At 45.2% G+C, this 21,445-nt stretch overlaps 3 protein-coding genes across 4 annotated transcripts in view; 1 reads left to right on the forward strand and 2 right to left on the reverse strand.

Moving 5' to 3' along the window:
- Positions 1-4,096, reverse strand: part of FANCD2 (FA complementation group D2) — a 35,175-nt gene extending 31,079 nt beyond the window's left edge. Inside the window, exons 1-5 of the mRNA XM_029958344.1 lie at positions 4,030-4,096; positions 3,746-3,880; positions 3,084-3,151; positions 1,576-1,679; positions 959-1,022 (exon numbers count right to left, since the gene is read on the reverse strand). Coding sequence (XP_029814204.1) covers positions 959-1,022; positions 1,576-1,679; positions 3,084-3,151; positions 3,746-3,880; positions 4,030-4,096 — 438 coding nt within the window. The remainder of the gene's footprint in view (positions 1-958; positions 1,023-1,575; positions 1,680-3,083; positions 3,152-3,745; positions 3,881-4,029) is intronic.
- Positions 4,097-5,401: 1,305 nt separating this feature from the next.
- Positions 5,402-10,397, forward strand: EMC3 (ER membrane protein complex subunit 3). Its single transcript, XM_018068555.1, has 8 exons — positions 5,402-5,614; positions 5,694-5,751; positions 6,505-6,598; positions 7,266-7,370; positions 7,850-7,931; positions 8,084-8,163; positions 8,745-8,827; positions 10,152-10,397. The coding sequence occupies exons 1-8, from the start codon at positions 5,460-5,462 to the stop codon at positions 10,278-10,280; spliced, it is 786 nt and encodes a 261-aa protein (XP_017924044.1). The 5' UTR covers positions 5,402-5,459; the 3' UTR covers positions 10,281-10,397.
- A 1,526-nt stretch (positions 10,398-11,923) lies between these two features.
- Positions 11,924-21,445, reverse strand: part of USP4 (ubiquitin specific peptidase 4) — a 33,100-nt gene continuing 23,578 nt past the window's right edge. For both annotated transcript variants that reach the window (XM_025894716.2, XM_018068556.2), the window contains 9 exons: positions 19,317-19,508; positions 18,686-18,774; positions 17,595-17,810; positions 17,446-17,516; positions 16,756-16,871; positions 15,765-15,914; positions 14,987-15,090; positions 14,145-14,233; positions 11,924-14,022 (listed from right to left, as the gene is read on the reverse strand). In XM_025894716.2, coding sequence (XP_025750501.1) covers positions 13,921-14,022; positions 14,145-14,233; positions 14,987-15,090; positions 15,765-15,914; positions 16,756-16,871; positions 17,446-17,516; positions 17,595-17,810; positions 18,686-18,774; positions 19,317-19,508 — 1,129 coding nt within the window. In that variant the 3' untranslated portion in view covers positions 11,924-13,920. The remainder of the gene's footprint in view (positions 14,023-14,144; positions 14,234-14,986; positions 15,091-15,764; positions 15,915-16,755; positions 16,872-17,445; positions 17,517-17,594; positions 17,811-18,685; positions 18,775-19,316; positions 19,509-21,445) is intronic.

Below are 21,445 nucleotides of genomic sequence, written 5' to 3' on the forward strand. Positions count from 1 at the left end.
TTGCCTAATGCCAGAAAGGAGGCAAACAGCCTGAAAAGTGAAAACCACCAATGCCAAGAATGGTATAAACTATCCACTTAATCCAACAGAATCAGAGCATACAGGCAGGATGTACAATGCCTCTGGGCCAACCTCTCTTAAACCTCTCTTTCTCAGACCCAGCTGAGTTGTTTTTCACCACACAGGAAACTAAAACATCAACTTTAGATAAGTTTTTAAACAGTGCCCACATGCTTTTGTCATTCCCTTTACAGCTCTAATTCTTTGCCCCTTTAATCCTGGCCCAAATGCAATTCTAAAACTGTATTTAAGATAAGAACTTTTAAAACATTTTAATTATAAGAGGATTGAAATCCACAGCTGCACTCAAGTTTCCCATGTCTTGGTGAGACATCTGTCATCTTCAACTCCATACACATCTCTATGCAATCTGTATACAACTTAACAATTTGTTCTTGCCAGCAGGTTGCTCGGTGTCTTACCCATTTTTAAACACTTTTAAGATTCAAATTCCTCCAATAATGGAGATTCAGTCACCTCTCTAGCCTACCTGTTCTACCACTTAAAAAAACCCAACATTGTGCAGAGTGGAAGTGGTCACATCCTATCAGAATTTCCCATGGTTGACCTGAGCCATCATCTCTCATTCTGCCCCTGTTCACCTTTGAGAAGAGCCTGTCTGTGTTCCCTACACCATGCAACCAGATATTTGAAAACCACAAAATTTCCCTTAATCTTCTCTTAAGACTGAAGAAACACAGTTCCCCTTGTCTCTGCTTGTATGCCATGTGCCTCAGAGCCTGGGCATCTTTGTGTCCCTAAAGAAACTACAAACTGGGCACTATTCCAGACACAGCCTCACCTGCCTCACAAACAGTTCTATTAATCCTTTATTTACATAAGCAAAAGGATCCCTACAATCAACACCAATTTAAAGAGCAAACTAAGGTGCCCCTACCTGTAAGATCTTAATTCCAAGCAGCAGTTTAATGAGGCTTTCACAATACGAGTGCACCAGATTCCTGCAAGATGAAAGATTCCACCACAGTTGTAACAAAAACATGTCAGGAGAACAGGCTGTAACTCTTTCCATGACTGTTTTTTTTTTGAAAAACCACATATGACGACTTACAGTAACATGTGGTAACCACAGCTTTAAAACTGCACTTCAGCTCTGAACCAGCTCACTCTCTACAAGACTAGTATGAGTTGGAAATGCAAAAGTCTGTGGTTAAGTTCTATCTCCTGGAAAAAAAAAAATCTCAAAAAAGGAAATGATCTTCACCAGCTCTGCCAATTTTTTTTTTCCCCTCCAGTATGTGGTTCTTGCCATAAAATGCCATGGAGGCCAACACGTGCCATGGGCAGAGAGTAAACTCTGTGACTTGCCACTTGGAGGTCACTGCTATTGAACAGCAGTGCACTACACCAGCCACTCCTTGTAGTGTATGAGCTGGAGCTATGGCCCTTCCCTCCACTCTGCTCAGTGTTACAGGACATTTGACTGGAGCATTTAACAGGACATTTAACATTTAAGCTCTGACTAAAGGGGAAGGAAGAATACATTTTCTCTACCTCGACCCCTCAGTCCGTACGGGAGCGCACGGCAAAAGGCAGTTCTTGAACTGGTTCCTGTCCTTGATGTGAGATTCCAAGCCACTGATAAACTGCTTCACAACCTGCAAAGCAGAGGGAAGTTATCCATCCTGAAGAGATGCCCCGCTCAGCTGCTCTCCTTTAGGAAGCATTTTGCAAGAAGATACTGAACACAGGGAAGAGGTAAGCCAAGGAACTGCAGACAGACAGAAACTGTGAGGAAGGAATGACGGACAATAAATGAATTCTAGTCTAGACCATTTCCAAAAGGAAACACTGATTGTTCTGCAAAATAACTCCAAAACATGTGTCTCACATTTTACCTTGATTTAAAAAGGCTTTGCCTTTCTTCCTATTCAGCTGAGACAGTAACATTTCATATGACAAGACCTGCACCCAAAAAACATTTGCAGTTCAATCACTGGCCCCCAGACTTTCACACTGGGCTTGCTGACTGGAGAGGAACCACGACATGGCAGTTTTAATGCTGCCAGCTCCCACCCAACACAAAACCAAACACAGCCTCCACCACAAAGTTAAGCAAGTGATTTTCCTCCCATAAGAGTCTTTATCTATTGACTAATGCTGCCAATGAATTATTCTGATAGGGCATAGTGGTGGAAATGCAGAACTTTTCCTTGGAATCGTGCGAAGGCAATCTTGGAGTATTGTCCTGGTTTCAGCTGGGATAGAGTTAATTTCCTTCCTAGTGGCTGGCACAGTGCTGTGTTTTGGATTTAGGATGAGAACAGTGCTGATAAGCCACTGATGTTTTAGTTGTTGCTGAGCAGGCCCTGCACAGAGTCAGGGACTTTTCAGCTCCTCACCCCAGCAGTGAGGAGGTTTGGGGGCACAAGAAGCTGGGAGGGGTCACAGCCAGGACAGTTGACCCCAAATGGCTCAAGGGATATTCCAGACCATGTGGCACCATGCTCAGTGTATGCACTGTGGGAAAGCTGGATGGGGCCACTGCTTGGGAACTGGCTGGGCATTGGTCAGCAGGCGGTGAGCAACTGTACTGAGCATTAATTGTTTTGTATGTTCTAATTTTTTATCATTATCACTGTCATCATTACTATTCTCTATTCCATTTCTGTTCTATTAAACTGCCTTTATCTCAGCTTCCAAATTCCCCCCCCTCAATTCTCTCCCCCATCCCACTGTGGGAGGAGGGAGTGAATGAATGGCTGTGTGTTCAGCTGGTAAACTATGACCAGCACATACACCAAGGCTGTAGGAACAGAGGGACAGGCTGGTCATCTTTTTCTGACTATTCAGATATAGCAGCTGAGAAGAAACAGAAGCAGCAGAAGGACAACAGGACCAAAAAGCTGGAACAGTGACATTGAGAGAACTGGAAAATCTGGACCACAGAAATCAAAGATAAGCTACTGTGTTGCACACTTTTGTCTGGACAGGCAGCTGCATTTGCATTTTTTGCTACTCAGCAAACAGTTTTAAAGGGGGTTCCTGCCAAAGTTACTTACAGCTGGGTAAGTAGGGTGCTTCTCCAGGGCCAGGCAGAGCTTCTTCTGGAAAGCCATTTGATCAACAGCTATGGAGAAAGTTTAAAAAGAAAATAAAGAACCTGATACATTTTATCCACAGAACATCACAACAACAGCTACACCAAATACAAGTTCTCAAGCCCATCCACCAAGACTTCTGCATTTGCTCTACTGAGAAGTCCAGTTAGCAAAAGCCTGGACTTGTGCTTTCTCCAGTCAGGGCTGAGAGTAGCTGACAGCATTGAAAAGGCTTAGCACAAGAATTCCTGAAAGCCTCGTCTGAGCTGAAAGGCAACAATGACATGTTTGTTTTCCCATCTTAGAGTTCCTGCCTCTGTAATTCAACACTGTAATCACAGATGCAGTCTAATCTTTTTCCATACTCCAATAATCTTTCAGAAGTCCTTAGACTTAGCATGTATACACCCAAAAAACTGGTATAAGGGGTTTAGGTGATGCACTGAATTCAGCAAGAATAAGAGGTACATAACAAATAAGAGGCCAGATGAAGGTTTGCTTGAATTTTGGAACGAGCTGGCTTAAGCATTTTTACTCTGCAAGTAAAACACATCTTTTTTTTATACCAGACATCTTTGCAGGTTTTCAGCTACAAGCAGAAAGAGCAAGTGCTAAACTCCTACCTATTTCATTCTGTCCCTCCCCAGCTTTCAGCACAATTCCTGATGTTCTAAGGAGCTCTTCAAAGACTCCTTCACCCTCCAGTCCGAAGTGGGCAGAGACATTTTCCTTATCACAAATCCGCGACTTCTTTGTTTCTGTGAAAACAAGACATATATTAAAAAAATAAACAGTGTCATTAACAATCAGCAATATCAAAATTGCCACTTTGACCTTCTCCCTGCTCAGGAGTCATTGCCTCTACCAAGGGGTTTCCACCCCTGTAAGATTATACACGAGCACCTACTTGCCAAGTCTGTCTTGCAGCTCTCTTCAGAAGCTTCACCTTTCGACAATTTCCTTTTTGAAACCATGGTAACGAAACCTTTGTTGCTGCCTGTAAAAAGGCAGAAAAGATACAAGTTTTTAGTTCATGTTTTTTTAAGCAAATCAGGGATGTATTAGTGAATAGTTAAAGGGAGTGTTCTAGAGATTGAAAGTGTTCAAAGAAAGACTGCCTGGGTAACCAGTATCACACACATTCTTCTGCTGTACAGTCTGAAATTTCAGAGCTTGTCATATTTAAACTGCTTAATACATCACTTTTTTCTAAAATTCAGTTTCTCAGAAAACAGAGCTTGGGTTTCCACTCATACACAAAGCAAATTATATGGCAAGTTAAAGTGAGCAGCTATGAGGTCTCAGATCATACACACTGACCTAAACTCGTGATCCTCTCCCCCTGCCTGGACAAAGCAATAAAGGATTCACAGGTGAGTGTTTATGAGCCCAACCTTGTTAACTGCCCCTGTTCATGTTATCAACCCACTACCACGACAAATGAGTTCTGTCAGCACAAACCTCCATCCAACCTGCCCTCTTCTGGGGGGTGTCAGTGATTAAAAAGAAAAAATAAATCTTGACTTACCTTTAAAAGTCAAAGGTTGTTAAAAAAAGATGTGTGATCACCTCACACTAACTTTCAATTGCTCAGCAGACATTAGTAAAATATCAGTGTGGAACTGTAAGACTTCAAAACCAAAAATGCAGTAAGCATTTTGTGGCTGTTCTAATAATATAAATACGTCAAAGGCAGGTGCCCAGGCGATGGTGCCAGACTTTTTTGGGTGGTGCCCAGCGACAGCACGAGGAGCAATGGCCATAAACTAAAACAGAAGTTTCACCTCCACGTGAGGAAGGACTTCTTTCCATTCAGGGTGGCAAAGTACGGGAACAGGCTGCCCAGGGAGGGTGTGGAATGTCTCCAGAGAGGGAGACTCCACACGCACCTGGACGCGCTCCTGCGCCACCCGCTCCAGGTGAGCCTGCCTGGGCAGGGGGTTGGACTGGGTGATACCCAGACGTCCCTTCCAACCGTGACAATTCTGTGACTTGGCTCTGGACGCGAAGCGCACCCTGTCAGCCCACAGAAGGGAAGCCTCTCTCCATCCAAAGGCTCGGCAGTGCCCGCGGCAGCCATTTCACCTCAGCCTCAGCTCACCTGAGCCGAGTCCACCCGCCGCGCCTCCCCTTCGCCTCCCCTCACCTCAGGGCGGGCGGGTCCCTCCGCTCTCCCCTCACGCCGTTCCCGCCGCCTCCCGCTCGAGTTTCCCGCCCGCTCCGCCTCTCCTTTCCCGTTCCGGCGGGCGGCGGAAGGGCCGGGCCCGGAAAGGGAAGCGGCAGCGGGGCCTGCGGCGGGGCCGGGGCCGGAGCCGGGCCCGAGGCGGCACCGCCGCGATGAGCGAGCCCGAGCTGCTGCTGGACTCCAACATCCGTCTGTGGGTGGTGCTGCCCATCGTCTTCATCACCTTCTTCGTGGGCATGATCCGGCACTACGTGTCCATCCTGCTGCAGAGCGACAAGCGCCTCACGCAGGAGCAGGTGTCCGACAGGTCAGGGCCGCCCTCACTCCCGCCCGACCCCCGGGCCCCCCGGCCCTGCCCCCGCTAACGCCGCCTGTCTCTCTTCCAGCCAAGTCCTGATCCGGAGCAGAGTCCTTCGGGAAAACGGAAAATACATTCCAAAGCAGGTACGGAGCTGCGTGGGTGAGGTTTTACGAAGAGGATGGCTGTGGAGGGAGCACAGAGCGCGGGGTGTGTCGGGGCAGTGCCCCGGGCGGAGCGGCCTCGGGCACCGGGAGCTCCCACAGCGGCCCCGGGTCGGACACTGCCGGGTGTCCCCTGTCCCGGAGCCGTGTCCCGGGAATCCTTCTCCCTGATATTAATGTCTGTTGACGCTGCTCGGTGTTTTAGCTGCACGTTTTAGCTGCATGCTGAAATGAGGCCTCTGCCCCTGAACTATCGTGTTTAATACCTGCCAGCAAGCACAGGGATGTCATACAAGCTTGGGATAACGAGGTGGTCGTACAATGTCAGCTGCAATGTTTGCTGAACTAAAAATCTGTCGCTCGTGTTGGCTCTGTTGCTGACAAATATGTAATTTTGTGAAATCCAGAGGTCAGTTCGGGGGGTGAACATATCCCTTGTACTGGTACTGAGGCTGAACCAGCACAAAGAATTTGCACAAAGCGCTAAAAGCTCTTTAATTAACATGGACTCTTCTTCAGAGACTTCTTAGGATTATTATAAGAATTTCAGAGAGCTGATACTCTGGATGCAGGGCAAAGTGAGGAGCTTTAGAGCACATGGGCAATGAAGTACCTCTCCAGGAAAGAAGGATGTGCTGTGAAAGAGCTCATAAGATGTCTGCATGTCTGAGCAAGAAATAACGCTTCTGTCCTTTCATTTCTCATGGTGTTGGCATTGGCTCTTTCTGTTTTCAGTCTTTCCTGTCCCGGAAATATTTTTTTAATAACCCAGAGGATGGATTTTTTAAGAAAACGAAAAGAAAGGTAGTGCCTCCTTCACCAATGACAGGTATGTTGAGGTACCATAACTGCAGCCAGGCAGAAAAGCCTGTCACTTTGTGTCGAGGGAGGAAGGTGAACCAGCTTTGCAGGGAGCTCAGGGAGTGTGAGGGAGGGGGTGGGACTGTTCAGCTCTGTACTGGAGAGGGGGAGCAAGATCCCTCTCTTGGGTAGCAACACATTAGGTCACTTCATTTTGCTTAACTCCAACCTCCAGCTGCTTGCAGTGTCTCATGAGAGCACAACCACCTCCATGTTGCCAGAAGTGGGAATTCCAGCTCTCACTTGTGTCCATTTGTCAGTGTTTTGCACCAGCTCTTGCAGGATCTTCTCTAAACTGATTTAACTTATGTGTCCACAGCAGCAAAACAGCTGGGTAGTTAATTGTCCTTTTTCTACTCAAATCATCTCACAGAGAGGTCAAGCAAGTTCTGCAGTCTGAGGCAAGGGATGGGATCAGACACAGCACAGAACACAACACCCCTTTGGCAGCAGCCACTACCACATTGGCTGCTCATCTCATTTTACAAATAATTTTCAACAGTGGAAAATAAAGTTATTGGGATAGGACTGTTTTCTCTCTCATGCAGTTTCTTAATTAAAGTAGCTGACAATTAATGTCATGTTTCCCTTTATTGTGATACACTGCTACTTCACATTGAGTCTGTGATTTGCAGATCCTACCATGCTGACAGATATGATGAAAGGGAATGTAACCAATGTTCTGCCTATGATCCTCATCGGGGGTTGGATCAACATGACATTTTCAGGATTTGTCACAAGTAAGTGTCTGGAATAACATGGGTTTGGCTGTGTTTCTGACCTTGAGGGTCTGGGCTGCATCAGAGATTTGCTCTACCTGAAAGCAGTCAGTTGGAAGCAGCATGAATTTGGCTTGTGGCACTGCTGCTCTTCACTCCATGGACTTGCTGTGTAATGCAGGGTGCACACATCAAAAATACTTCCTTAAATTCACAGTTCTGGGTTTTATTCTATAGTGTTTATGTGATAACTGTTTCTTTAACAAAATACATTCCCCTTCTCAGTCATGAAGCAATACTTGTGAGGGTTTGGTCATCTAAGTTTCAAAAGTTTCTAAGTTTCAAAAAACACTTCATATTGAAATGAATACAGAACTGCAGCTCACAAGTTAACTTGTTATTGTACACATTGCATTCAGACCAGATAAGATGTAATAAAAGATACCATGTGCTTTGCAGTGTCACTTTGTGAAACTGGGCTTCTTTTCTTCATCCTGCAGCAAAGGTCCCATTTCCTCTGACACTGCGTTTTAAGCCAATGTTGCAGCAGGGAATTGAACTGCTCACTTTGGATGCGTCCTGGTAAGCCTGTCCTCAGCCAGCAAGGTGGAATTCCCACTTGGAAAATGTTGAATGTGTTAATAATAACCCCTGAATGGTCTGTACGAGCTGCTGGAATGAGGTCAGGAGCCAGCTTTGAACTGACATCAACCCTGCTTGTTCTGATTTGTCAGGGTGAGCTCTGCTTCCTGGTACTTCTTGAATGTGTTTGGACTCAGAAGCATTTATACTCTTATCCTGGGCCAAGATAATGGTAAGACATTGTCCTTTCTGGGAAAGAACTGGATTCTCCTTCCACAGGATGTCTTCTGAGGGAGGCTGGGGAAGGATTTCTAAGTTTTCAGCCAAAAAGCCTTTGAAAGCCTTTCACTCCTGTGAGGTTACTCTCCCAAGCCAGGTTTGATATCACCTGCAGCAAGTACCCAAATCTCCTGCACCAGCCATTGGCTCATAAACTTGGTCTAGCCCACACTTTCCTTCCCACCAAAACAGTGTGCAAAAGTTCTGCTCTCAGGCTTGCTTTTATTTCTAGCAAGTATTAGTTTTAAGGAAAACTGCAAAGATTTCTTAGTATTAGATGTGGGGCAGGACAAATATGTATTGGGAATATAGAAGACCGTTATTTTCCTCAATTGTTCTGCATGTTTTATGTAAATCTGGCTCAGATGTAGGGGGTGGGAACAAGATGTCTTGTGAGAACTCTTTCTGGCATGGTAGTATCACATTCTGGGTGTTTCTGCAACGTTCTCATCTGTAGTCAGATACCAGCCTGCTGGCACTGTGCTCTAGAAAATGCTGTTTAAATGACACAGAAATCTCATTTCTCATCTGCAGCTGCAGATCAGTCCAGGGTGATGCAGGAACAAATGACAGGGGCAGCAATGGCCATGCCAGCAGATACCAACAAAGCATTTAAGGTACAGTATTCCCACCTGCATTCCTGTTTGCTGTGAGCTTGCAGGCTCACAGGCTGTGTGTAACTCAGCCTCTCCCTGTGTCAAGTAAGGGAATTGCTCTGAATTCCTGTTCCTAAAAATAGAGCTGACAGCTGATGAAGGCTGTGGGAGTTGCTCTAGGTCTGGCAGAGCCCGAATACCCTGAAGTAAACCTGATAAGTCAGTCATTCCTGGTACAAAAGCTGAATTCATGGGCCATCTTCTGTTTTTTGCAAAGGAAGGGGGTTTTTTTACCTTGAAGTATAGCTCCAAAGCAGAAGCTGGTTCCTCAAAAGTTATTAGTGCCACTGAGCAGAAGTCCAGTAGGCACGTGATGGAACTTGTGTAAGAAAATAAGTAAGCAAGTCAGCTCAGCAGAAAATCTGTCAGGATTTGACTGTGTGTTGGAGTTCTCCTAAGCATTCTCCATAGGCACTGCTTGTTAGACTCCCTCTGCCTTTCACAGCCCGAGTTTGTGCATGAAGGGACAGTCCTGGTTTCCTGTTTTATGTACTGTAGTAGAGGTTTAGCCACACACAGCTTGCTGCCTGGGAGGCTGGGATGGTCTGCTCCCAGTTTCTTGTCTTCAGTCTTTCCTGGTTAAAAAATCCCACACCACCCACCCAGAGGCTCAGCCAGGGAAGGGAGTGGCTGCAGTTTGCAGCTGTGCTGAAGCAGTGGCTGTTCTGTCACTGACTGTCAGCACTGAAGTGCAATTCCAGCCAGTACCATGAATTCCCCTGGCTCACATCCCTCTGCTTCCATCCTGTACTGCCTACCCACAGCTCTTCTGCTGTTCAGCCCTGCAGGGACCTGAACCCACAATATGCTCCAGCAGAACAAGGGAAAAACCCATATTGCAGAAGTGTTCTGGCCAAGAAATACAAATCTCTTGCTGGGCATCACATGACATGATTTTGCAGGCACAAGTCTGTGACTGGTTGCAAAATATTTGTCCTCTAACTTGTTATTGAACATCTCTAGACTAAAGAATTAACTAAGTACAAAGGACTCGACCCCCTAGAACAGAACTGGCTGTGTTTCTAGAAACAGCTGCACTGGACTGTTTCACATTAGAGGGTTTGCAAGAAGTAGATAATGTAGTTTTTCCAATTTCTGTGATGCACTTTTTATTGATCAACTAGTATCTAATTAAGCATAAAACACTGATTTCAACAAGTTGACAGGATTGCCAGGTTTTTAATAGAACTTGGGGTTTGTTGCAGTTTTTTAAGTGTAGTTTGTGTAGTTCTTGTCTAATACTGTGTTGCTTTCCCTTCTCTACCTCTGTTCACTGCCAATGCAGACGGAATGGGAAGCCTTAGAACTGACAGATCATCAGTGGGCCTTAGAAGATGTAGAAGAAGAGCTCATGGCAAAAGACCTCCACTTTGAAGGCATGTTTAAGGAAGAACTTCAGACCTCCATCTTCTGAATTTGAGAACATGCTTTTGTCTCTTCTCGTGAAAGTTATTTGAAAAGAAATGTTACTTAAAACTATATAATGTATTTTAGCAAGGCTGAGAATAAAACAAAACCATCATGTTCAGAACTGCAGAGTGCCCTCACTTTGATTTGAGCCCCAGGACTGAGGGTGTTGTATCTCAGCCAGAGGCTCCGTGTGGGTTTTGAGCTGGAGTTCTGTTTCTCTTCCTAGGAAATATATGCTGGAGAAAAGACCTAAAATTTCAAGTTCACAAAGAGCAAGCTTGCTGGAGTTAAGGTTTCTGAGAGTAAAAAAGTACAAGTTGTGCCTATTTTTCTTGTTTTATCCTTTTAAATAAATGCACAGCGAGTTATCCTTTGCTTTTGAACAATTAGGACATCACATAAGCAATTCAAACTTGGCTTAGTGACAAAGTACCTACTGCATCTTCAAAAGTAGCATCAAGATTCAGCTTCTGAAAGCAGTTCTTGCCCTCATTCTTTTTTCCTGTTAAAATAATCAGGATTTGATGCTTTCACAAGAAAAAAAGCATGAGGGGGATACTCACCATGTGCCCACAGCAAAGCATAGGACAGCTCACCTACCTTCCTCTGGTATCCAGGCCTGGAAGGCTCCCTGGAACTGCACAGTCCCCTGTGCCTGCTCCTGGTCCAGGCAACCTGCTGGGCATCCTGGCACCTTCTGCCCCCTCCTTGCTGCTCTGGTTCCTGGGCAGAGCAGCTCCTCAGAGGCCTTTGGGCAGCAGAGAGCCAGAGATGGCACTGCTATGCAGAGGTAGCAAACACACACAATTTCCCCACTAATTTAATGCTTCCCAAGTCCATTTATAAGCACCTCAGAGTGCCCACATAGCCCCTCCAGCCTGCCATGCCCAGCAGGGTGACAGGGAGCAAGGGTGCCTGGCTGTTCCCTGCCATCCCTGTTCTGTTCTTTACTGGGCAGGTGGGGATAGGAAGTGCCTTAAGTGCCTGCCTGGCCATCTTCTTGCACTGAAGAGAACAGGGAGCAACTGTTCCTGGCTTGTTCATCTGCAGGAGCTCCTCAGACCTCCAGGGAGAGCAGTCCTAACCTGGGCAAATGCTTCAACAGAAGCTCTTCCATATTCTGTGGCTGTCGCTTTCTTTTTTTTTTCCCTCCTCTTTATTCTGAGCACTTTTCTCAGGGTCAAACTGCACATTCTCTTCAAAGCAGGGGCTGAGCCAGGACTGTGACAGAGCCTGGTTTTAGTTCTAACCAAACTATCCCAGTGGTCCAGACACAAGCAGCCCCAATACTGTATACAGAGAAAACAGACAGAAGGAAGACCAGGACCCCCAGGGATCTGCAGAGGAAGAGGAATGATGATGAAACCATAGCTGAGGCTTCCCAGTGCCTCAGAAAAGCAAGGACAGGCTTTGCTGAGCACCAGATACCAACAACCCAGCACTGCAGGCAAGAAAAGGCAACCCTGGAGCAAACACAACTCTCAGCTGGACAGAGCAGTGCCCTGAACAGCTGATCTTCTCCAAAATCCTCACTGGTTGCCAAGGACTCGCCCTTCCCCAGCCCAAATCAGTCCTGGAGCACCAGGCACCCCCACAACCAGCAGTCTTGGGCCACATAACGAAAGCTGAAAATACAACAAAATCCAGTTTCAGTGCAAACCACTCTTTAATTTTCCTCTTTGTACAACAGAGCCAGCCACTTACAAAGTGCTAGTCTAAAAAAACAGTCTGGTATTACAGCACACACACATCAGCTGAAGCCCAGCAGCTCAGAGGCAGAGAAAGCAAGAGCTGGGCCACTTGTTCTGCAGTACAACAGAGTCTGTTCAGCATCTGAGCATCACAGATTTAGCCCCACGATGCTTTTCTGTGTCAGCACAGGCAGGGAGGCGAGAAGGAGAACAAAGGCTATTTCAGATTGATTTCTCTTTTAAAAAGGACTTGTACTCCCCTCCCTTTCCTCTATTCTCTATTTTGGAATGCCCATATGACTTACTTTTAGGATAAAACGAACAAAAAAATGCTGATTAGAGTAATTTCAGTGCAGTGCTACAGCTTAAAAATTGCTTTTTGGATGCTCCCATCAGTAATGAGGAAAAAAAAAAAAGAAATACAATATTAAGAGTTGCAAAAAAACAAAACAAAAAAACTCCACCAGAACAGCAGAAGCAACTAAGCAATTGTGATCTCAAAATTCAAATTTCAATGTTTTAAAAGCAAAATTCCACAGAGGATCACACCAGTAGCATGCTGGCTAGAGGCAGCCCTCCCTTCTCCAAGAAAGAAAAACCCTCCTGTTTGGTTTGTCATTGAGCTAGATTTGTCCCTAAAAAAACACAGGCTAAAGCTCTAGATTTTTTCCCATTTTTCACATGGAAGACCAGGTCTCCACCAAGGAGAGACTCACAGGAGTCCACATTCAAGAAGAAAGCTAGACTTGAGTCTTACAAGTACCACAGACAGCAAAGGAGGACAGAGGGAAGAGCATTTGCCACTTGAGCCGAAAGGATAGAACAGAACCATTGAACAGCAAAGGCAAAGAGGAGCTGGGACAGGACTGTCACACCTGCAGCCCCACAAAAGGTGAAAAGGTGGGGATCTAAAGGGCAGCGCTCAAGGGAGGAGGAGGAAGGCTGAAAAAGCAGTCCAAAAAAAACCAAAGTTGCAAGAGAAAAGGCTGAAAACTCACACAATCCATTGCATTGGGCTGTCACACTTACAGGTGACACAGTGCTGAGCCTGGCTGGAGAAAAAGCTCCAAGGAACCACATAAACAAGCAAAAAAGGATAAAAATGCTGTCACGGCACAAACCATAGGAGAAAAGCCGGAGGCAGAAAAGTGCTTTACAGAGCAGCCCGGAAGTGAGGGGTGTAGGAGATGGATGGAGAAGACAAGAAATCATCAGTGTTATGGATGGTATTTTCTCTGCAGAAGAACAGGAGCCAGATCAGCCTGCATATGTGCCACACCACGGGCAGGTATGAGTCACTTCTGGCCAAGGTTCCTACATTAGAGGATTCAGTGTTCACATGAAAAAGGCTGAGTCAAAACTGCCCTGAAGAGCATAAAATGCATCAGTGAAAAGGATGGAAGCAAGAAAAATGTTTGCTGCTTAGCCAGGGAACCAAGGTACAATGGCAGAGACTGCAGCAGACAGGCCAGGTGTACAAAGATCTGAATTGAGCTCCAGAAAGGGTGTAGGAGCCTCCCTGACACAGGCAGGGCCCAAAAGCAACACCAGAGTTGGCAGGAAGCCCCAGTGCCGATTCACAGAATCGTACCCACCACACTCCTCCCCGGGCCCCTGCGAGGCTCAGCTGTGACTGGCCTCCAGCTCAGACTGTCCTCTCCCGACCCCAACTACAACCAAGAACCACAGCCCCAACCCCTGCCTCTAGCCACACAGCTCAGCCAGATTTTAAAAAGAACTTTATTGAAGCTCCAATATATATTATTTTTGGCCTCTAAATACCCAAGTGTCAGCACCTATTCCTGGCTCTCCAGTGCTACTCTGCAACCCCCAGCACTGAATCTTACAGCGCTCGATCTTCTGCTTGACCCCTACAGAAGGAAGGAAAATTTTCAGATGCCTCAGGCATTGCTTTAGAAGAGGAACTGCTACCATGGTGGCTGGAGGTGATGCTTAGTTGGTGTCCATGCCGTCACACTCTTCCTGGGGAGGACATGGGGCACTATGTTCCTCATTGTTTCGGCGCTGATAAAACAGCACATACGCAGCTTTTGTCTACCAAACAAAAAGAAAACCCATCTGAAACCATCTGCACGGCTTGGCTTGAAATGTCACACCCAAAGCAGGGAACCACACTTTCAGCACAAACTCAGAATGGCCTCGGGCCAAATACTCACCACTATTTGGTCTTCTGAAGCCACTGATACGCTGCTGTCATCGAAGTAGTACCACTTGTCATTCACTTTGTTCTTGGCGTAGGCAGTGTCTGCCACGGGGAGAAACTGAGCTCAGCTTTGACATTACCCACCCCAAGCCTAGTTCACCAACACACACATCTTCTGCAACATGCTGGCTGGTCCTAGTCTAGGACAGTGTCCCACATACCAGAGAGACACAGGGCAAAGAAACTGAGGAAAAGAATTATAGTGTTTTGTTCACCTGCCTTGAGCCAGAGTTTTCCCAAACACATTGTTTAAGACTCTGCATTTTCACATGAAGGAGAAGTTTTCTGTTGATGATGGATCTGATCTACTGTTTGCACGAGTCCTCACTCAAGAAGTAAGTTAAAAGTCCTGCAAAATCTCGTCCAGCCAAGACTTCTGTGACTGTGATCCCCAATCTCAGAGCATATCCCCCTTCAGCTGTGACCCTCCCCAGCACTCTCCAGTAAAAAGGTCATTTTCATAATTTCAAGTTCAGCATTGAAAAGTCTTGACTTCACTCATAAACTGGGGAACACCATCACACACACTAATGACTACTAACCAGGATCCCACAGGCATCAGAGTCAGACCTCAGGCAGCTGCAAAGTACACAAACTGGTTATCTGCCCTATAGATCCTAACAAGAAGGATATTACCTCCCAATATGGTATTCACCTGCACACAGAACACAGGTACATTTTGGGGACTAGAAATCCTTAGTGAGGGCTACTGCAGGTGTCCAACACACAGAGCCCTCCCAGGACCCTTCTGCCCACATTTCCTTGTGCCCAAGGGACAGAGTAGCAGTTACTCACAGTGGCCCACTCCCATGGCTCCATAGTGATTGGAAACTGCAATGAGGTCGTACACATACGAGCCTGCTCTTGGGTCGCAGACAAACTCGGACATGTTTAAACCCCTGGAAGGAAACCCAAAAGCATCAGCACAGCAGTAACCAGCACTTTTTAGGAAGAGTTGCATGACACCAGTGAAGCTCTGCAGGCAGCACTGGTGCAGCAGGGCTGCTCTACTGCTCAAAGGCCAGGCATTATTAGTGTGAAGACCAGACTTGTTACCGCTCCCACACAGGGTAGGTCCTGGTAAACACATCAAGCACTGCCAAAAGGTTTAGAGGGAGGTGCTGAATAAAACACAGTTCAGTGTGTCCCTGTGTAGGCATGAAAAGTGAGATAGGAGTAAGTAAGTAATACGCTTCATCCCACAGCAAGGTGCTGACAAGCAGAAACAGAGGGACCAGGCAGGCTTTCATCTTGTACTTGTGCAATACTCAGTAGTACAAGTGCAGCTCTGCCCAACAATTTTTTAAAATCACTACAGAAGTTCTCATGGTCCAGCAGAATCACATTAACTAATGTTATTTGAGATGTATAGAACTGATTAATCCTAACAAAAACAACCCCACTAAAAACTAACCAACTCAACTCATGCCTGCTGTCGAGCTGCTCAAACCCAGAAGACAGCTGTTCCAGTTACAGCTTTCATAACAAGCCCACCCACCAACAGAAACATCAGAAGCAGATTCTTCTTGACCAGATTCTTCAAATTCTTCCTGGCTTGAGGGAAGAATCCTACCTGATAGGGAATTCCACAACAGTGTCAAGTTTATCCCTCCAGTATCTGCTGTATGAGAAGCGTTTTAAATGCACCACCAAAATCTTGGGCAAAGACCACAGGTCAAACTTCTTTGTGGCCTGTTGATGTTTCTTACAGTTAGGGCAGTACCTGAGGAAGGAATAACAAATAAGGAAGTTAATAACTACATTAAAAGAAAAGCTTCTGGCCTTCCATTAAAGATTCCTCACTAGCACAGTACAGTCCCTGCCTTACAGAAGGCACATTGCTGTGGAATATGCAGGTGAACACACTGCCTCAGAGAATTCCAAACTGCAGCTTGCTTTCACTTCATAGGCAAAATGCCCTATGACAAGTGTATTAACTGAACATTGTACAAAAATTAATTTTCCTTTCATAAATTAAAAAAATAAGTTTAAAGATCCCATTACTTTTCTATTATCCCCTGATGCAGCTCAAACAGGTAACAGTTGCAAACATATCTGCACCATGTAATTGGAAATTAGTAATAAACAATCTCCTAGTACACTTTAAGTTATTTTCTTACACAGCTATCAAACAACTTCCAAAGATCCTCTGCACACATGGTAATCACATTTTGGTCACTTGGGATCTGCTGTATCTCGTCCCTTTGGACTAGGGAATTTTGGTAGAGTTGGGAGTAGGTCAGGAGTGGTTCAAGTTAGAAATAATACAGGATTAAATGCTAAGGTAGGCACATACTTTCAGTCTTTATTACCACACTGTCTGACACTGTCTAGAAGACAAATGTATGCCTGGGAATTGAAAATGACCTGATCTTTGGAAGCTTCATATCCCCTGACACTTTGCCTGCAGCCTATGGAGTCAATCACTTAGTAGAGATCTTACAGACTTCTCACAGGTGAACATAAAAGGACAGACCTGGGAAATTATCAGAATCCCGTGACAAGTAACATGAACTCAAACAGTTATAGCACTTTATGATAAACATGCAGGCACAGGCTCCTACCATGGGTCATGTTCACCAAGTGTTTCCATAGTAGTGAAGAGCTCTATGCAGTCTCTGAGGGCTACTACAGCCTTCTTCTTCTGTGGTTGTAGCATGCTGCCATGTTTTTCAAATGCCTAGTGAAAGAGATGGATGCTTTATTCAATTCCATATACTCTGTAATCCTTTACATCACAAAACTACAGGCTCACCTTCCCCATGCCGCCTGTTTCTGCCCCCTCCCTTCCCCAGCCATACACTCCTCTCAAGCTTCCAGCCACTCCTTTCTTGTCCATAAGAAAAAAATATAAACAAACTAAAAGTTGGTGGGTTTAGGGCTTTTATCAAGACAATAAAACCAGCTTCTTTTGTTACAAAAGATGATCCAGCAGAGCTCTCACAGAAGGAATACTGAGCTTTGTGTTAGGCTCTATGAATTTGGCTTCAGATTTGAGTTTTGTTTTGTGAGTGGACCATGAACTAGACCACTTAGTTTTGAAATTAAAAGGTCTGCTTTTTTTCAGAACACACTAGAAACAGATCAGCAACTACAGATCCATAGACTTTACTACTAATAGATTTTAAGTAAACCTATCTCATGCCAGTGACTTCAGTTTTTATGGAGGGAACTACACCTAAATTTCACCATTTACTGTCATCTTTTAAGTACCATGCAAGTTTACATATAGATTATTTATGAAAAGAGCATACCTGTGCCTCCTGTTCATCATAAAGTAGCCTCCGTGTATCAGAATCCCAGTCAATAGCAACTGCAGAAAAAGCTACAAGAAAGAAGAAACATTTATTGCAAAGGTGTAAGGAGAAGGAAGAAAAAAAAAAGACAGCAAGAAAATAATTACCACTCAGTTTTAAGATTTTTCCTTCAACAATGGAGTTTATCTCAGAGGTCCCAGAGGAATTCACGAGGCTAAAAGTGAAATGCTGTTTCTTGCAAGGCTGCAGGTCTCTTGCTGCCTCCACCTGCATACAACCCTCGGAGTGGCAGGGATCAGCTTCAGTCAGCTTTTCCTTGCCTTCCTCTCCACCATCCTGATGCTCCATCTCTTCAATGTCACCTGGCAAAATTTACAACAAGGACAATATTAAAGGGCTTCACAGAAAAAGAAACCCCTGCTTGCTGCCCACTCCATCTGAAGTTGTATTTTTCCCTTTAGCACATGTCAGGTAATGTGCTGAATTTTATATCCTAGAATCAGATATGATGGAGAGTGCTCAGCTGGCAGTAGGTTAACAATGACACCTTCTGACAGCACACCCTAAGAAATATCCCCAAGAGAGAATCAACAAGGTTGCAGCTGAGTGTCTTTACAGAAGGGAATATGTAAGTCTCCAAGAACGTTACTTCCATTCTTAGGGAAAAAATGGCCAGATTTTTTTCCCCCATTTAACTTCTTCTAGTTGTTACCCTCAGGGTTACAGGAGTGAATTATTTCAAAGAAGAAAGGGAAACATGCATTTGCCATCAGCATTAAAAGTGTCTTAGTAAGCATGTAGCCTTGGGATGAGACCTCATGATTCTAGGTCCTCCAACAGAAAATACCATTTCCACTTTATTTCTCCACAACTTATTTTTTGTGACCTAACAGGCCAATTTTCATCAGCAAAGGACACATCAAGAAAGGATTTGCCTCTGGAGGGAGGCACCTGAACACCTCACAGGTAAGCAAGGACTTCCCTAACATCGAGGATGAATGCACACCACACCTTGTTCCCCAGATGCCTCTTACACACATCTGATCTCCCTGTAGAGGAAGATGTTCTACAAGAATTCCCCCCCATCCCATGCAGAAGTCCTACACAATAGTGTGGTTTAATCATGGTGAAGAAACAATCTGCTGAAGCTTAACTGAATACACATAGCACAAACCAAACGCCAATAAAAAACTTAAAAGTGCTGAAAAGTTTCCAACCAATTTTGAAAGAACTTTACCTTCAACCACCCCATTGGAGCCATTGCAGGTCCCTCTGTCTGGGCAGGGTGTAGAGTATTCTTCTGCCAAAGGGAGTTTCACATAGCGGCTAAAAAGAGGGGTATGTTTGTCACACAACCAGACTGAAGCTGAGCATCAGAACAGTAGCATCCCCCTGTCATCAGTTCTTGCTGCCCTGTCCCCCTCAGCAAAGCAGAACCTGTCCTGTACAGCAGCATTTAGAGGCCAAGAGCCCTCAGAATGAGTCAAACAACAATTCAGTAAGTCTCTGCTCTCGCTGCTTGTTCTGAGTTTTACTGGCAGTAGACTGAAAGGCAAAAGGAAGTTATGGTGGCCCCATCTGTCAGCCTTGAAAACATGGCCTGAGTTCTGCTCCTCACCTGTTTTGCAACACTGAGCAAACAGCCCCCCTTCTGACCACCACCAGAAGTGTCTTTTAGAGAGCCAAAAAAACCAGGACCTTGAAATGTCCCTGGGGCCTCCAGACAGCAATGCAACACAAATCCTGGTTTACACATCCCACACAAAAATTCTTCCTGTTAGCAAGGATGCAGTAATCCTATTACAATGTAATTGAATAAGTGACCTCTAGAACTTGGCACAGGATTCAAAGGCACAGACATGACTTACCTGATCTGCTTCAAAACCACACTGTACAGGTGATCCACAGTGAGCTTGTGTTTGGGCACAGATATGAGCAGAGGCTGCCCAAAGAGCACAGTCCCTGCAGTGTTGCTGGATTGTCTTGTCGTCTTCTCCCGAAAGTAAATAGAGAGAGTAACATACTCTGAGCTGTCCTCACTTGGCTTGCAAACTTCATACCTGTTTGAAAGACAGGCATTTCCACGGGTTATTTCCACTGCCAAGAAGCACAGCACATAGAACCAATATGAACTCAATCCAGTAACTCTCTGCACCAGGTACAAAGGGTTGTACTATGTGCTCATGCTACAGAGCAGTTTCCTGAACACTCCCCATGGCTCACAGTGGCACAGGATACAGACCTGCCACCAACTTGACTGCCACCTGCCCTCTGTATTCCCAATTCAAATCTCTGTTGCCACTCACCTCCCAAGACACACCCTGTCAACTACACTGTGCTTCAACCAGATCACAGCATCAACACAAATACTAAATTTACTTGGAAATTCCTCTGACTGTTTGTGTCCCCTGGAGAAAGACACCCACTTGACACCTTTGGGTCTTGCATTCTCACACAGTTTAATGGCCTGAGCTCCCATCACTTAGCAGCTAACATTTCACAAAACCAAGAGTCTGGAAACATCTGCTTCACAGAAAACTCCAAGGACAGGAAGCAAACAAGAAAAATTCTAGAAGACAACAAACAGCTAGGCAGAGCAGAAAGGAGACTGAGATGCAGCTCATGAACTGGGTGAAACAGCAAATGAGATATTTGCAGAGGTCAGAATTGAAAGAAACCACGTGGTCCAACATTATTGCACTGTTTGCTTCAGGGCTATTCATTACATAAGGTTCATTTTCAGGAATGCCAAGTCACACTACTCTTTAATTTGGTGAGTCACCTGTCTCAGAATTATCTTAAAACTGAAAGAGAAAGAAAGATTTCATGAAAGATGTCACTACACATAATGACCAAGACCACAATCACACATCTGAATGCACTCAACTCCTAACAGTCCTCTTACATTAGACAAGCCACTTCCCTTCTCTCAAGAGCCGAGAAACATTTTTATTCCTGTGTTCAGAATGGCCTTGCAGAGCAGGGAAAAGAACAAATTTCAGAGTTGTAGTTCTGGTTCATCCTAATTAAAACAAAAAAAGATCCCAGTCTGGGGTTTGCACTGAGTCAGTAGAACATATGAAGGAAAACATCCTTCCAGAGAGTCCCAGCCCACCAAGAGCACAAGAGCTCAGAGTCAGCATAAGACAGTCCAACACCAATGGCTCTGTGGAGGCTTTCTAGGCTGTCAGTGCTAATCAGCTGGACACCAGCACTGCATACAGTTCACATTTTCTAAAGTTTCCTGAGAAATGGCACCACAAAGAGGTGAACTATTTTACTTAGTACTGTTTAAGTAACAAAAGGCCATACTCAGTCCCAGAATATCATCTGTGATTAATTCCAGGTCCTACGAGACCCTTAAGCTGGACTCCCATAACACAGCTCAGAACATGACACACTCAGGACATGACTGCCTCTCACACCACCTACACTGTGCTCTGCAAGCAGCAATTAATGCAGCCCCCACTTACACTCCACCCTCAAGCACCTGAATGAAGCCCTGCCCATGGAATGGAACAGATGGGACAGAGAGAAAAAGCTACTACACCAGGCAGAAGTCATCTAGCACCAACAGCCAGCACACTGCACCCCACAGCACTCTGCAGGAGAGCATCTTGCACACTTCTCACCAAAACAGAACAGATTTGGTTACCCAAGTGTCCCTCTACCCACTCCACCTCAGAACAGCTTTTACATACTAGTACTAGAAGCAGACAAAGCAGAATCAGGATCTGTCATTTTTCTGATCTCTTGAGCAACAGCTCAAACATTCCCTGTAAAAAAAAAGAATCTAAGAATAAGTACTTTATGTACAGTTTAAGGAAGGTTATAGAGCTGATACTGGGAATTACTGAACAATACACCATAATTCTGTATCTTACAACTTCCCTGAAATAATAGAACATAAAGATGATGCTAGTCCAGACTACACAACATGGTTTTAAAAGTCAGGGACATCAGTTCAGCTGCTACCACACCGCAAAATACTGGCTTG

Source organism: Manacus vitellinus, unplaced genomic scaffold (genome assembly GCF_001715985.3).
Source record: "Manacus vitellinus isolate BGI_N305 unplaced genomic scaffold, ASM171598v3 scaffold_14_pilon, whole genome shotgun sequence".
Taxonomy (NCBI): domain Eukaryota; kingdom Metazoa; phylum Chordata; class Aves; order Passeriformes; family Pipridae; genus Manacus; species Manacus vitellinus.